At 41.5% G+C, this 17,784-nt stretch overlaps 1 protein-coding gene across 1 annotated transcript in view; it reads right to left on the bottom strand.

The window, feature by feature from the left end:
* Positions 1–17,784, bottom strand: part of ARHGAP31 (Rho GTPase activating protein 31) — a 107,791-nt gene that overhangs the window by 32,356 nt on the left and 57,651 nt on the right. The window contains exons 2-3 of the mRNA XM_025874598.2: positions 11,217–11,319; positions 8,703–8,847 (exon numbers count right to left, since the gene is read on the bottom strand). Of these exons, the coding sequence (XP_025730383.1) occupies positions 8,703–8,847; positions 11,217–11,319 (248 nt within the window). The remainder of the gene's footprint in view (positions 1–8,702; positions 8,848–11,216; positions 11,320–17,784) is intronic.

Below are 17,784 nucleotides of genomic sequence, written 5' to 3'. Positions count from 1 at the left end.
CCCTCTTGGCTGGTCCTATGGGACTCCCCACTCTGGGTCGGAGGACCCAGCCAGCCTGCTTCACTTCCATCTGCCCAGGTCCTTCAAGGAGAGCCAAGGGCATTTATAAAGGCAGTGTGATGACAGGCTTGCCCAGAACTTCTGCCTGATGTAGATGTCCCTGGGCAGATGCCCAGTGCCCTCTCCTGAGAAGCTGTCCTGCCTGTGCCCAGGCTCAAGGCGGCCCCTTCCAGTGCAGTGGCCGAGTGCTCAAGAACTGCAGTGTGGGAGCGGTACCTAAGTGCAAGGTCAATGGCAATCACATCTTTTTTTTACTGACGTGTACTTTAGGTACATTAAGCCATAGCCCCCTGAATTCTTTCATATGCATATACCGTTGTAACCCCGCCTAGATCAAGACACACTTCAAAGAGAGTTCCTGAGCTCATGTCAATCCTTAATAACCCTGAATTCACAGGCATATGTGACTTACAGTCTTGAATTTCCTCCCAGTGCCAGAAACTTGCTTTACATTTGAATATAAGGAAAAGTCAAATCAGGACATGCATTCTTTACTTTGACTCTCAGTAATGAGAATTTTTAGGCACAGAAAAGTAGAAGGAAGTTGATTGGGCACTTGCGGTTATGCCAGGCCCTGTTCTAGGCCACATTTGCGGTGTCTGGTCTGCTTTAACGTAAGAGAAGATGTCCTAAGTGCTGCCCCAGCCTGGACTTCCCAACTCCCTTACTTGTCTCCATTGTTTCCCACAGTCCTCCCCACCATTACAGATACTACAGCACGTACTTATTAATGAGGCCTACTGCTTATTGTCAGTCTCCCATGCTAGATGTAAGCTCTGCAGGTGTGATGAGTCCTAGCGCCTAGAGCAGTGCCTGGCACCCAGTAGGCACTCCCTCCATATTTGTTGGATTTGTTATACACCATCTAAGTGGGACATCATGCCAGGGCTTTGTCCACCCATTTTTTCCCCCTTTTCTTCTCTCCCTTCTCCCCTCCCCTTTTAATTTAATTGAAGTAAAACAAAGACGCCATTTTTTCAAAGGCTGTCAAAATTCTCCACAGGGGAAAACTTGAGATTTTACTTCCTAAGCATTGGTGGGAGAAATGAGGCACCGGGAGGGTCACAGTCACAGGTGTCCCAATCTTCAGGTGGGGGTGCAAGCCTGAGAACAGAACCAGCAGAAGCATGATCTCTGTTGCAACCCTCAATTTTTGAGATATGGAGGAGGTGGAGGGAGGGAACAAGATCGGGACCTGGAGTAGGAACACTGACACCCCTGCTTTCTTCCTGAGAAACTCACAAGGGGAGCCAGGGCAGAGAAGCTCTTGAGGGAGGGGCTGTGGAATGCTGTGTGGACCCTCCCACATTCTGTCCTGCAAAGGGGGAAGGGTGGGAAGCCGCTCTTCCTCTCAGCAAACTTTGTACACTGCTCCCCATTTTCTAAAAGTGTGTCTGGGGAAAAAAGGTGCAGATCAATTTAACAGCCCTCATGGAAAGTTTCTTTGATATTTTAGGAAGCTGTTAGTCATCTTTGTTTGGAGAGGCCGGGTCCTCCCCCTAATGCCTGCAGGTCCCATTTGGGATTCTTGTTTATTTCATTGTTCACAGCCTCCCCCCCACGCCCCCCACCTTCAGAAGCCCTCTAGATCCTGTAGTTTCTCCTCCAGGGGTCCAGTCCTACAAACTTATTTTTACCTCTCTGTTCCCCCATTGGGTTGGCTGAACCTATCATCAGGGAATTGGGGAAGGGGAGTTGAAGCTTTGCCTACCCCAATATTTTGCCTGAAAGAGAATTTCACTCAACTTTTGCCAAGCTAATCTGGCTAAGAGTTAAATCTTAAAAGACCTAGGATGAATCTGTGACTATGCGTTCTCTTCCAATCAGTATCAATAAGACCAGCTTCCTGCCTGCCCTTTGAGGACTTGGTCCAAGACTGGACTCCTTCCTTCTGGTGGGCCCTTGCTCTTGTTTTATCTGTTTACCTGAACACTACTGTCACCCTTAGAGCTCAAGTCCTGCTGCCGGGGCAGCCCTGTCACCAGGGGGGACAAACAACCCATGTCTCTCCTTTCCAGTTGCGCCCCAGCTACAACTCAGTAAATTATTTTAAGCAATTAGACTAGAAAGTAATTCATGCCCATCATTTAAAAAATGAAAGCATTCAGAGGAGTACACGGAGGAAAGTTAGCCTTCCTGCCGACCGCAGATCTTCAGAGGTTGTCTCCAGAGGCAACCTCTGTGTGTCCTTCCAGACAGTCCTTACCTTTCCATCTTTGTCACACACATGAAACAAGCCTGATTGTGACAGAGAACTTGAACTACCTCCAACTTTCAGTTGATTACGTTCTTCTTTCCAGCTTATCTTTTAACTTAGGCAAAAGACCCTACAGGCAAAGCATCCCCTGAGGGGAATGAAACTACCCCTCAAGCCATAAGGGCAAGACCCTGTGTGACTGACCCCAAGACAAAGATCTGTTTGACCTTCACTGCCCACCTGCATGTCCCCACCCACCTTTGCCCCACATTTTCCTTATATAAACCTGGAAAATATCTTTGGGACTTTGAAGACAGTCTTGGAGACACTAGTCCGCAGCCTCCCCATTGTTGGCCTCACTGAAATAAATTCCTTTCTTGTTTCACCACCACTCACGTCTCTGCCTTTGGATTTCGTCAGTGGCGAGTGATGGAACCTGGCCCCCGCGGCACCCCAGGAGTCAGGGGCTCTTGCAGCCCTGCACCCCGGCTAGAATTATGTGACCTGGCCCATCTGCAATTTCCCGTCATCCGGGTTTGCCTGAGATTAAGGGTTTCCTGGGACATAGGACTTTCAGTGTTAAAATTGGGGGGGTCCTAGGCAAACCAAGGGCAGCTGGCCCCTGCCCCCCGCCAACCTTGCAGCTATCTTGAACTCCCAACCAGTCTGCTTTTGCCTACTGCCACACACTAGTAGCCCACCCCAAGGGACATTTCAAATGATATGTGTGGGTCCACAATCCTGTCAGCAAAGGCTTACTAGGTAAAAATTCTCCAGCAGCTGGAGAGCAGGAAAAGGAAACACAACAATGAACAAAATGAACACTGTTTCTGCCCTCAGGAAGCTTACAACTGAATGAGGGCGACGGATACACAAAGAGGTTATTTCAATATAAACTCAGTATAAAATTAAACACCTCTCTAAACTGCCTTCTCTAAAAATCCCAAATCAGCAACTTTTCCTTTGGGTGTAGTAATTCCAGCTGAATCAATGGGATCAAAATTGAATTTTTCCTAAAATGAACCTTTTTCTGATAAAAATAAAATGTAATATAGTAGGCTGAACAATTGGTCCCAAAGATATCAGGTCCAAATCTCTGGAACCTGTCAATGTTACTTTATTTGGGAAAGGAGTCTTGGCAGATGTGATTCAATTAAAGATTTTGAGATGAGATGATCCTGGATTAACCCGATGGGCCCTAAATGCAATCAGAGCTATCCTCGTAAGAGGGAGGCAGGGGGAGATCGGACACAGACAGAAGACAAGAAGACCACGCCGTCACGGAGGTAGAGATGGGAGTGATGTGGCCACAAGCCTTGAGTGCGGGCAGCCACCGGAAGCTGGAAAAGGTGAGCAGCACTTCCGAGCGCCCCCCGCCCCGCTCCCCCCGCCCCAGGCTCTTGAACTGAGAGAGTACAAATTTCTGTTGTTTAAGCCACTAAGTTTGTGGTGATTTGTTACAGCAGCTACAGGAAACTAATACGTGTACTCAAAATTAAAATACGAAATACGGGGGCGCCTGGGTGGCTCAGTCGGTTAAGCGTCTGCCTTCGGCTCAGGTCGTGGTCCTAGGGTCCTGGAATCGAGCCCCACATCGGGCTCCCTGCTCCGCGGGAAGCCTGCTTCTCCCTCTCCCGCTCCCCCTGCTTGTGTTCCCTCTCTCGCTGTCTCTCTCTGTCAAATAAATAAATAAAATCTTTAAAAATAAAATAAAATAAAATAAAATACGAAATACGAAGGAATTAACAATCACTTGCTATCCTACCAGCCAGACATACTACTTATTAACCTCCTCATATTCGAAGCATATAAGAAGCAATCTGCCTGACTTCCTGGCACCAAATATGACCACGCATTGCTTCCTATTCAGGTGCATATACTGCTTTCTTCCATTTAACTTTACATTGTGGCCGATAAATACTCTTCAGAAATGCGACTTTTCATGGCTACCCAGGACCCAAAATAATAGATTTATTACCATTTATTTAACCTATCCCTGTTGTTAGACACATAGATACTCCCCACATTTTGGTATTATACTATTGCAATGAAGCATTTAGAAGTCCATTACTTGTGTACACATCTGATTATTATTTTAGAATGTAGTCCTAGAAATAGAGGTATTATATTTAAAAAATATGAGCACTTTAGGATTCTCGATAGTAATTTCAAATGACTTTCTGAGGTGTCCAGCCAATTCATACTTTCCAACATAGGAAACCATAGAGGGGCACCTGCTGGCTGGGTTGGGAGATCATGCCACTCTTGATCTAGGTGTTGTGAGTTCAAATCCCATGCTGGGTGTAGAGATTATTTGAAAATAAAATCTTAAAAAGATAACAACAAAACACCATAAAAAAGCCAGTGTCAACACAGGATTGCTGCATGAAATACTAATGTTAAAAAATTATTTAATATGCAAATATATTTTTCTAATACATTTATAATTTTTATTTTTAAATTAAATTTTTTTTTTTTTTTTTTACATTTCAAAACTGTCTATCTACAGTGCCTGGGTGGCTCAGTCAGTTAAGCATCTGCCTTTGGCTCAGATCATGATCCCAGAGTCCTGGGATGGAGTTTCGCATCAGGCTCCCTGCTCAGTGGGGAGCTTGCTTCTCCCTCTACCCCTCTCCCCTGCTCCTACTCTCTCTCTCTCTCTCTCTCAAATAAATAAAATTTAAAAAAAACCTGTCTACCTGACTTTTTTTTTAATTGAAGTGTAGTGATACACCATGTTATTTCAATTTCAGGTGCATTTATAATTTTTTAAAAACTATATTTCTTCTACAAATTGTTTGTTGAGGTTCTTTGCTCATTTGTTTAGCAGGTGGTTTTTGTTATGTGGGGCTTTTTTCTTTTTATCAATAGGTAGGAGTTCTGTATAATTAAAGAATATTAATCTCCTGTCATCTTTATTGTAAATGTTTTTTATAGTTGACCATTTGCCTTTTAATTTTGTTAATGTGTTTTTTATATAGAAAAAAATTATATGTAGTTTAGTTTGTTACATTTGTGTCTGGTGATCTTTTTCCTTTTGCTTTTGTTGTTAGAAAGCTTTCCCCTGAAATCTGTTAAATGGTAAGAATGTAACTTGACTTTCCTCCTTTCCCAATAGTCAATTTTCCTAATACCGTTTATTGAATTCTTTGTTAGCCTGGGATGCTTTCTTTATCTCATATTAAGTTACTAACTACCTGGGCCTACTTAAGAGCTGTTAACTCTGTTTTAAAATAGTATGATAGTTTTCAGACAGAATATTAAATCTTTCCTTCTATTTACTAACTGTACAAGCCCAGGCAAGAGTGTCTCTGAGCCTGATCTGTAATACACTCATCTGTAAGAGACTATAAACCCTACTTTATAGAGTTATTCTGAAGATTAAATGAAATAATATTTTAAAAAGTTTATCATATAGTAAGTACTCAATAAATAAACTCATTATTATTTCATTAATATTTTTCTAATTCTGTTATTCCACTGAGATAGTATTCTACTTTAGCTGTGCAAGTGGGTTTAAATAAATCATTTTAACAATGTGTGACAATGTTAACAGAGCTATTTACATATTCCTGAAGGTTTGCTTATATTATCATAATTTGTTATTGTGACCAAAGAAATCAATTAAATGATAAATTTTTCAAGATAGTTAACATCACTAGGTCCTACTTATGTAGAAATCCCGTTGCACAGCAGAACATTAATTTTATTTTTTAGCATTAATACCATGTTAGATTTCCTGGAAATCTGATGACAAGTTGAAAATAATGTTGCTTTGGTATTATTCTGTTGCTGTGGGAGAAGAGAACGATTAACAATTTTAGGGAACAAGAGTGGGAAGAGATAAATATGGGTTTTGTTCTGAGCCTATAAGCAAGATTTAAGAAAAAAACATATTTCTGAAGTTTCCAGATAAGAATTCTTACCTACTCCCAACTATCATAAAATGAAATTTAGTTAAAATAAATTACTCATTCTGTTCTTTAACATGATGATATTCTATTCTATCATATTCTAAGATGTACTATTATACTGATAAAAGGATTAAAGCTATGTAGAAAAAGACAATAAAGTCTTATGAGCAAATTAAAACAAAAATAAGATATTTTTGGTTGTTCAGATTGGCAAATAATTTAACAAATTAGAAATACCAAGTGTTAGTGAGGCTGCAGGGAAAAGACCATTCTTATCTCTCTGGAGAACAATTTGGCAATACATAACAAAATTTTAAGTAAGAGCTTTTTACTCAGTAAATCCAAATCTATGATTTTTTTCCTAAAGATATAAACAGAAAAGGATAAAGATATATATACAAAAATATTTATTATTATAAAGTCAAAGTGTTGAGAAACAAAAAGTCAAAATGTTCATCAGTAGGAAACTGGCTTCAGAAATTCATTGCTCATATGAGAAAATACTCTGTAAAAATAGTGTTTCTCTATTTGTTAGCACAGAAAGATGGTCACATTGTTGAGTTAACATTCCAAAGCAGCGATATATATAGTGCTGAGAAGGGAAAGTGGGGAGAGAGAAAGAGAGAGAGGGAAAAGGAGAGAGATCTATAATGATGTCTCCTGAAATGTTAGCAGCAGATATGCCTGGGGTGTGGGATTTCCAGCGATTTATACTTTCTCCTTTACACTTTCCTGTATTGCTTTCATTTTTGCAATAAAATTCCATTTTGATTTGGGAAAACAAATACAACAAAAACACTAAACGAGGAATAAAAGAGTGAAAGAAATACCCACATGTTAACAGTAGCTGCCTTTGGTTTTTAAGAGAGGAGACACAGGGTTCCTTTCTACTTCCTTCCATTTTCCAAACTGTCTGTTACCAAATATGATTACTTTTAAAATGAGGAAATAATCACAGATTATAATCTGGCCGACTCACGTGAGACCCACAACTTTTCCTCCTGGTTCCCAGGAAAGACTCCTCTATGGTTACAATGGCTAGAGGCTGCCATTATTTTTGACTTAGCCACTCAGAGCGGAGGCTCATTTGCCTTTAGCCTTAGGGTCCACAAACCCCTGACACTTCACATCAGCTTGTACATGTTGGCTTCTCCAGTAGTCAACCTCTAGGCCCAAGTTCTTTGTGTTTTGGCCTAATTTTTTTTTTCATTAAAAAATTAACATACTTTTAGTAGATGAGATTTTTGAAAGTTAAAGTCTGAAGAAGCAGGGAAAACTATAATCTCATCATTGAAATAAATGGCTATTGATCCTTTGAACATCTTTCTCTTTAATCATGTTTCATAATCATAATTGTACAATTATGCATCTGTTCTTTTCTGGTTATCATTATGAATGTTTCCCTCTATTACTGAAAACTCTTAAATATATTTTAATGGTCCAAACCCAACTTTTAAAATGCATCCACTTATTCCTATATTATTTGGAAGTGAACAAACTTTTATATGCTCAAAATAAGTTTATTACAGGAGCCATGAGAAAGATTGCTTCCCATGTTAGAGCCTAGACCCGGTCCTTATCAATAATTGCAACTCCTCCATAATCTTAATTGCAAACACCCCCCTGACCATCCGACTCTGTCTATTGACCTCATTGGATGAATAATCCATAGATAATACTTTTTCACTGTCACTCAGTGCCTATGGCCTCACTTCCCCTGTTATCCAGACAAAATTCCATGGTCAACTATTTCAATCACTCTCTTGCATACACCCTCATCTTCCTCACCCCCCTTCATTACTGAACCTCAATCTTGGTTAAACCCATCTCTCCACCTACTCTGCACCTCCACCCCAGCAGCCTGGTTTTCAATGCTTTCTCTACAGACATCCTGTGAGCATTTATTCTTTCTACTTTTCCTACAGGTGCCCCTATCTAGTGACCACACAGCTGCTAGTAAGGCATTCTGCCCATCCACCCTCCACCAACCCAACTCATGGGCCCAGCCTGCTCTTCCTCTTGGCTGCATTTCCCAGATTCTTTTCTCTTTCCACCTTTCTGATCTCTCCCTTGACTTGGGTTTGTTCTCTCTCCCTTCTCCCTGCCCACCTCATTCCGCAACCCCCAAAAGAACTACAAAAGGAGAAGCCTGATGAAAATGAACTAGCTACAGGTGTACATCTGGAGTCTTAGGTTTCTGTCCTGCTGTGTGACCTTGGGCCAGTCATTTCACATCTCTGGTGCTTAGCTTCCCCCTATACAGTGAGGCACATTTGGTTAAGTAAACACGGAGATAATTCTAATCCAGCTCTTGAAACAAATAAACATGATTCTGAAAATCTAAGAAAGGAAAAATTTAGCCAATGGACCCATTACCTTACTTTCCTCACTATAGTATCCTACTTCCATTACCTGGCTAAGATAATGTCAACCATCTGGTGAGTTTTATTATTGTTATTTTAGTGTTGAAACTCTCCTTGGCCCATCTAGGAGTCCCACCCAATAACCATAATGGAAATCCAAACACTCACCGTGAATTTCTCATAGAGCTCATAAGTCAGGAGGGGGTTGGGCAGCTCCCTAAAGTAGAGCTTGCAGAGTGAGCCCACACAGTGGATGTCCTGGAGGTACACTTCCCTTGTCAGATCTGGACATTGATCTGAGCCAAACTCTTGCCTGAAACAACACAGACAGAGACATAACAATCCCGAGAGCATATGTTCCATGTCAGCAGCTGCTTGGCTGCTTAGGGGTAAAAAGACCCTAAACTGCTGATCTGACTCTGTTTTTGACCTCGATCAAGATGCCCTTCTCTTCCCGGCACAAGGAAGCTCCGGGAAGTCTTCTACTTCAGATCTGGATCTTCTCTGTGAAAGCTGCAGTCACTGGAAAAACATAATGCCCATTTACAAATGGATTTCTCAGGGCATTATGTCCCAGTCTCAGTTATGAACAGTGGGGAAATATGAATTTTTGTTGCCAAAAAAAGCCTGTTGAGATTTCAGTTCTTCCAAAAGATTGTTCTAAATGAACTTCTCTTTCTTGGAGGAGAGACCAAAACCAGGGTGAGTCAGATTGTTATCATTCACTCCATACACTCATGTCAACAAACTTGTTTATCTGGAGACTCGAGCCCTTCCGAGCTGCCTGATAGTGACTCCCACAGGATAGATGAGATTATAAATATCTTCTTATGAACAATGTATAGTGAGGTGTTTGGGAACAACATCAGATTCCAGGCCTTGTTTCTAATTGAAAAACATTTCTTGACCAAGGTGATGTGAATACACTGCTTCAAATAATATATACTTACAAGTTAAAAACCTGTTTAAAAAAGTGACAAGCTGGAGCTTTCATATAGAGGAGAAGTTAAGTTTCTTGAGAGAATTCATCTGGTCAGCCGCATAGTGGCAAATTCAACGGGACTCACAGAGCCAGCATTTCAAAAACGGCCCCCTGCCTGGTTTCCTGTCACCTGGTTCTGGCCCTTTAACAAAGGGTGGGGAAATCCCTGATGCTGTCTGAACCTGAAAGGAGCTGGGTGGGGCCCTGAAAAGAAAACCTTGCAGCGCCTTATAAATTCACCGGGATGTTTTTTGTTTCTTTGGTTTTTTGTTGTTTTTGTTTTTGTTTTTAAGAGAGCAGAAGAGCAGAACAAGAACAAATTTGGAGCTTATCCATTTATTTAGCCAAAATTTCCCAGCGGAGGCTTTGGTCTGTCCTTTAATGAAAAAGAATTTGGCTATCGCCCAAGTGTTCTCCCACCATACCAACTACTGTGTCGTCTATTTCAGAGCTAAGGGTGAAACATTAGAAAGCATTTGCTGTTGAAACTCTAAAAAACGTCACGCTAGTAAATTAGTGAAATTATGTAAGTACATAGATCTGTTAAAATTGATGGTTGCAACAAAGCAATTAGTTTTTTAACAGTCGCCACTTCTCCATGAGTAAAAAGGATGTCTTATTCCTTTCGTGGAATGTCATTACAATTGCGTTGGGGGGAAGGAGGGGCCGAAAACCCAATTAGAGGAAGAAGACAGAAGATGAATTAACTGTACAATCTATTCAATATAATGGTAACATGAATGTTTTTATTGTTTTAAAAGTCTACACTTATAATTAAACATAGAAATATATAAAAATAACACCTGATAAAACACTGTAAATATACTATATATCTACTCCCTTTATTTTATATATATAATACATATAAAACACACACATACATATCTGTGTTTTGTGTGAAGGTTATTGTACTCTTTTTTTATTTTTTAAAGATTGTATTTATTTATTTGACAGAGAAAGACACAGCGAGAGAGGGAACACAAGCAGGGGGAGCGGGAGAGGGAGAAGCAGGCTTCCCACGGAACAGGGAGCCCGATGCGGGGCTCGATCCCAGGACACTGAGATCATGACCTGAGCTGCAAGGCACATGCTTAACGACTGAGCCACCCAGGTGCCCCAAGGTTATTGTACTCTTAATTCAATGTGATAGAAATTTCTTCCCCCAAATTCTAGGATATATTTTAGAATTGTTTAGGATAAATCTATAGAATTGGAAATAGTTTTTCAAAATATCAACCTCATTGAAAGAAATGCACAATCATGCAGATTGTTTATTTCCTGACCGAGTGAACTGTCCAATGTTGAGTGTGTGTCAACAGAAAAACTCCCATCATCTCCAAGTTCTGAACGGGGACCTAACTGAGCTCTGGGTAGGTAAGTGAATAATAAATCACATTGTTCTAACTTGTGATCTAAATCATTTGAGTTCAACTGAATCCACCTAAGAAGGATAAACCTGGTGCAAGACAAAGAAACAGATTAAAAACCCTCAGGAGCTTTTGTTGGAAAGAATTACATCAGACTAGAGGATTTCCTGATTAGATTAAGAACACTTTGGCATCTGAAAACATCACACTGATCTGCTCTGCCACCCTTCCCTCAACCCCTTCAGGTTTTTAATTCTCCCAATGCTGGCGGAGCTATGGCCAGAGAGGAAGGATCGCGGGAGAATTCTTTTGGAGGCTATTCTTTCAGCTTACCTTAGCTTTTGTATATTTGAGGTGACTCCTGAAAGCCGATAAATTCCATCCACAATGCCATGAGTCTCTATAAATTCTGCACAGCTCTTCAATACATATGGAACTATGTAAAGAAAAACAATAAAGTATTAGATATAAGTCTAACTGTCCTTTAAAGATATCCTTTTAAAAATACAGGTAACTTCAAAGAGAAGCAAGTATGGAATGCATATGAGTTACAAGTGGAAACAATTACTTTTAAATGGTAGATGATATTCTTTTGTATTTAAAAAAAATCATGAGGTTTTGTTAAAGTTTAGAAAAGTCATGTGTTTTAAAAGTTGGTTGGGTTTTTTCGAAGAATTTGAAAAATATGCAAACACTTAGATTTTGAAACCAGCAGTGACCTTGGAAATCCCACAACTCAATCTCCACATTTCACTGGTTCTCCAAGTGTGGTCTCCTGACTGGCAGCATCAGCATCTCCTGGGAACTTCTTGGGCGTGCAAATTCCCGGGCCCTACTCCAGACCCACTGAATCAGAAATTCTGGAGGTGGGGCCCAGCAATCTGTGTTTTAAAAGCTTTCCAGGTGACTGTTGCATGATACAACTATCTATATTCTACACATGAAGAAACCAAGGGTACAGATAAGTTTACTTACCTCACTCAAGATTACCTGTTGCTTATAAAAAGTAATTAATACATGGGAAAATGCTTATGATGGAAGTCGGTAAAAGAAAAACAAGGCACAAATTCAAATATACATTGTGAACTTAGCTATGTTAAAAAAGATGCAAAGGAAGAGACTGAAGATGTCTACTAGAATGTCAAAGGTGATTATAAGGTTAAAGTGTTTTTTTTTTTAAGGGTGAGAACCAGGGGCGCCTGGGTGGCTCCGTCAGTTAAGCGTCTGCCTTCGGCTCAGGTCATGATCCCAGGGTCCTGGGATCGAGCCCCACATCCGGTTCCCTGTTCAGCGGAGAGCCTGCTTTTCCCTCTCCCTCTGCCTGCTGCTCTGCCTACTTGTGCTCTCTCTCTGTCTCTCTGTCAAATAAATAAATAAAATCTAAAAAAAAAAATAAAGGTGAGACCCACCCTCCACCAACACCACTGAATGGGTCAAACCAGCCATTGATTGAATGGACCACCTAAAAGGGACCAACATGGCCCTTTGAATTCCAGCCACTCCAGAAGTTCAATGTCCAGGTAGAAAAGTCTGGATATGCCGACCTCTCCTCAAGGCTGACCCTGATTGGCCCAGCCAATTCAGTGCCATAGAATGGCAGCTGCAGGCCTTTTGGATGGCGTAGAGAGAGCAGCGAGTTACTTGCCACTTCGGTCTCTGGACAGATCCACCTGAGGTCCCTCCATGAGAGTGCTGTGGATGGTGGTTTTTTATGGAGCTACCAAAGCCTTGGGCACCGAAGTCTTCAGCTGTGGAAGTGGTGGGGTGTAGGAACTCCATGAGCTAGTGCTTGGGTTGTTGGCACTGTGCTCCCTCTCCCTAAAATACACCCAATCCATGAATGCCTTAGGCTTAGAGTTAATGCCAATCCATTAATGCTTAATGTACATGATGGTGCCTGCACACAATTCCAAGTTGGGCTGGGCTTTTATGTAAGTAGACACCAGGTATTTAGACACAACACTCTCCCTGGAGTCCCTATTACAACATTTTCTAAACAATTCTCTGACCATTTCTTTTAACTACTAACTGTAACTTTGGATGCTCAGTAAAGCTTGTCTACTTCAAGTATTCCACCCATCTTTCAAAGGCTGTGCAGCCCCAGGACCATTCCCCTCCAGGACACAGCCATGTTTGGCCCTGGTGTCTCATGACCAGAGCTGGGGAAGAACTTCTCCATTATCCCAGGTGGGTAGCAGGCAAGGAATGGACTTGGGTTTGGAAATATTGAGAGCAGAGACCTGCATGGTAGTACCACTCACTCTGAGTGAATACAGGGTGGGACCAGAGTGCAGTGGAGGAGGGGTTGTGAGGGTGGGGAAGGGGTCCAGGGCCTCTGCCTGGCTTCCACCAGAAAAGCTCTACTTTGATCTGTTGTATGAGATAGTGTTCCTCATGAGATTTTTGTCTCTCACCCCATGCCTCTAAATAATAAATAGTAAATAAATAAACAAATAAATAAATAAATAGGCGAAGAGAGTTCCAATGCTTAAAAAAATTGTTTTGGGTTTTTTCGTTTTGTTTGTTTGTTTGTTTGTTTGTTTTAACCCCTATCATGCACAATAATGGTCAACTCTTTTCCTACCACGCCAAGCTATTGTTTTCATAAACTGCCACATTTGGTCTATGGCTGAGAATACACGTTTGGATATCAAACTGCCTCTGTAAACTTGAGCAAAATAACATATGTCATAATTCTGTCTCTCAGAGTCTACATCTGCAAAATGAGGATAATGGATCCTGACATATAATAAGCATTCTACAATGACAGTTATTATTCCTATTTGAAGCCTGTCTGTGATTTAAATTCATAATTTGTGAGAAGTAATCTTGGTGAAAATATTTTGCCTCCTCTCATCCAGTGGTTGATTAGGGTAGAGTGGATCAACCTCTTACCAGCTGACACTCATCTCTACTATTTGGAATGGCTTTTGTGTCCTTCTTTGGTTAAATATTTCTACTTGAAGATAATTTTGCTTGTCTGAAGTCTCTTTTCTACGCATTTAGGTGTGTCTTCATAACACAAAGGCAGCAGGATCCCAGAGTACAGACTTTGAGTTAGAGTCCCACGGCTATGGTTGGCGTCGGTGTGTTCTGCAGTGTGTCTCTGTACCGAGGTGTACGGTTGTTGGGCCGTGCAGGGCACAAGTGGACTTAAGAGCTCTGAGCATTCCCAAGAAGGACTCAAGACAAAAGCCCTGGCCTTGAAGGGCCTTTATAAAACACTCTACAGAAGGGGTCACCAACCCGTCCTATCCCATTCTCAGGTAGGGCCCTCCCAGGACCATAGCTCTTAGCTGTAGCACCTCGGGTCTGTTTGTTTTAAAGGTGGAGAAAACACATTCCCGGATGGAGCCTCTGCCATAAATTTACTCTGGCTTTCATATAGAGGCCCTAGAACCTTCCGTCCACAGCTCTGTTTAAACAAGAGGCAATATTAAAACAACTCGGGGGAGGAGGAGGCCATGGTCCCAGTCTCTGAGGAGTGTTAGCTTTCCTGGATTCTTCTCTCAGGCTGAGTTGGAAGATAGAGGGATTCTCCATCAACCCAGCAAATGGGAAAGGATCCACTTCATCTCTGTAATCATCTAGCTCAAGAGCCAGAGCAGCGGTTCTTAGACTGGGGCCCCCCGGCCAGATGCACCAGCAGCAGCTGCATCCAGAAGATTCTGATATGTGCTAAGGTTGAAGAACCACTAGTCTAGACATAAGCTTCGCATACTTTTTAATGTGACACAAATCCCTGGGATCTTGTTAACGTGTGGGTTCCAATGGGGGAAGAGTATCAAGAATTTGCATTTTTAAGAAATTCCCAGATGATGGGGACACTGCCCACCTTGCCGCCCACACTTAGGGTAACCAGGGTCTAACAGTAATACTGGTGTGTGGTGCTGCAGGGGCGACCCAGAATTTAGTCTCAGTCTCAGATTTGTTTAGACTGTTGTCCCTGGGGTCCAACCAAATTGGGGACACCCTAGGATTCTGGACGGGGTAGAAGTTTGACACCAAATAGCTGAATGGTGATAGACGGAAAGAAAGCTTTCACTGTCACTTTGGGCATGGGAAGGAGTGATACTAGAGGTCAGAGTCACAGAGCTAGTTCTGGAGGATTTATCATGGACCCAAAGAACTTGAAGTCCCCTCCTACAGAGGTCCACACAGTTGCTGCTTGTGATATAATGTTATAACTTCTTTGAACTGTTTCACTGAAGGTTCTCGAAGACCCTTGTTTGTTTTGTTTTTCCTGGATCAGTAATCTTAGATGTTAAATTTTAATCTGAGCACAAAGTAAGTCTTGAAGTAGTTTCTGATGGAAAAGAAAACTCTGCCTCTGATTTATGCCTTACAGTTGACACAACATTTTAAAGTCCTTTGTCTCATTTGATGCAACCTGGTACAACTAAAAGACATTTTATACTTATACATAATGTGGGGCACTTCTTTCCTCAATTCCTAACCTCTTCAAGGGTTTAGTACAGAAAAGACCAGCAGTTAAATCGTTTCTCTGAGTCCCCCCAGAAGTAATGTCTGCTAAGCCGCCCCGGTTCCCCTTGTGGCCCAGGACCTGATCAGATCCGGAGACAGAGATTGGAACAAGCACAGTTTTGCTTGGTTACCGATGTGCTCATGGCAGCCATATGATGTCATAGTGCAAAGTGCTTTTGGGTTTTAGGAAAACATGGTCCTCTTTCCTCTCTGTTCTGGATTTTTGTTAAGGTCTTCTACTAATCAGATTTCATCCCCTCTCTGGGTCCTGCATTCCTAATCTTTAAAAGTGAAGTCTAATGGTGTATACACACAGTGGAATCCTGCTCAGCCATACACAAAGAATGATATAGCATATGCATGACAGAAGCCAGACTATAAAGGAGTACATGCTGTACACTTCCATTTACTTTAGCAAATGCACACTAATTTACAGTCGGAGAAAGCAGGGGAGAGGCAGGAGGTAGGAATTGGGAAGGGGTCAGGGAAACTTTCAGGAATGAAGGATATTTTCATCATCTTGACTGAGGTGCTAGAAAGGACCAAGGGCCACGGGTGGGTGAAGAAGAATTGATACTTGCAGGAGGAAGGTAAAAGGGTAAGGGAGACAAGCCCCTGCACAGGGAAGAAATTCTCTGAGACTCTGCTGCTGTGCATTGGGCAGAGAGTGAGGTCTTTAAGCAGCATTGCTGTGCTGTGATTGAGGTGGTCCTATGGCATTTTTTTCATGAGATGGAGTAAAGAATTCAATTACTTTTCCATTATTCTTGGCTAACAGCAGAGAACCTCCTAGCTCCCCTCCACCCCCGGGGACCCTAAGAGCTGTCGCAGTGGCTCCTGGAAATTTCTCTGTCTGCTAACTCCTGCTCTTCCTTTGTGTCCCACCCTTTCTGTCCTGCAACTCAGGCTTTTTGTCCCACGCTCCCCTCTAGCCTCTGGGAGTCTCAGCTTGGCTAGAAGTCGCCGTCCCCTCCCCCCCATTTCCCCTCTGATTCTTCTTCCTCCTCTTGTAACTTCTTTCTACTCTCTTCCTCCTGGCCTAGTGTGGAGTTAAAGAAATGTTTGAAAATGTGCGATATTGATTTTATTTATTCTTATCTTTAAAAAAAGTTTTTATTATTTATTATTTATTTGAGAAAGAGAGCTCGGCGTGGGGGGTAAGGACAGAGGGACAGAATCTGATGCAGACCCTGCCCTGACCACGGAGCCAACCGGGGCTTGATCTCACGACCCTGAGGTCGTGACCTGAGCCAAAACCGAGAGTCAGTCCCTCAACCTACTGAGCCACCCGGGCGCACCTGTGTGGTATTAATTTTAAGAAGTATAATGTTCTCTGTTCTTTAAAAAAGCAAATTAACTGCTTTCTAATTTTCTAAGGAAAAAAATTTAAATATATTCAGGCTTTGGCATGTTTTCCTCAGAAGAAAGTTTTTTTTTTTAATTTTTATGTTTAAAATATTCCGATGTAATTCAAAAGCTGTAAAACTCACCCTTTCAAAGCATATAGTTAAGTGGCTTTGAGTATATTACAGAGTTAAGCAACCATCACATTTCAGAACATTCTCATTACCTCAGTTCTAGGACATTTCCATAGAGGCAAGCTTATTTCATTTTGCAGCAATTTTTGTGATAGCACAAGATTATCCATCAATAGGAGACTGCTTATATAAATATAGAACATCCATGCTGTGAAATACTATATAGTTATTAAAAAGAATGAGAAAACCTTTATGTACAGATATAGAGTGGTCTCCAAGGTATATTGTCAAGCAAGAAGAACAAGGTGCAGACAAGCATGACAGTATGCTAGCATCTGTTTTTTAAAAAGAGAGAATAGAAGAATAGATATGCAATTCATTTGTATATGCATTAAATATTTATGGAAGGACACATAAGAAAGTCATTAAGTTGAGCTGCCTACAGGAGAACGACCTAAGGGGTGGGCTAGGGGTGTAAGAGGGAGACTTCTCACTAAATATTCTTTCATACTTTTGAATTTTGAACTATAAGAAAAAGAGTCATAAAAATGAAATTTAACAACAACAAAAATGTGAAATTTAACAAATATTTACTGCAAGTCTACTCTTACCCAACACTAAGCTGTGAGCTCCGTGGGGGCACTGAAGACAGCACTGTGCCTCATTCATCCAGAATGGCACTGAAAACACAAGCACTCAAATATTTTGCTGAACAGGCGATTGGTCATTTTTCTCCAGACGGGTTTTCCAAGCTCCATGGATACCTGGATCCCACATTTATCATGTGTCAGGCACCACATCAGATGCTTTTTTAAAAAACAGCATTCTCCATTCTATAATCATAGCCAATCCATGAAATAGGTGAAATTCTCCCTTTTGAAAATGTGAAAGTTGATTCTGATAGGTTAGGTAAGTTACCCAACATCACACAGCTATAA

The sequence above is a fragment of the Callorhinus ursinus genome, unplaced genomic scaffold (assembly GCF_003265705.2).
Source record: "Callorhinus ursinus isolate GAN/ISIS: 27379988/994484 unplaced genomic scaffold, GSC_fseal_2.0 scaffold1, whole genome shotgun sequence".
In the NCBI taxonomy this organism is placed as follows: domain Eukaryota; kingdom Metazoa; phylum Chordata; class Mammalia; order Carnivora; family Otariidae; genus Callorhinus; species Callorhinus ursinus.
The sequence above is the reverse complement of the archived record's forward strand: the minus strand, read 5'-3'. Positions and strand labels throughout refer to the sequence as shown.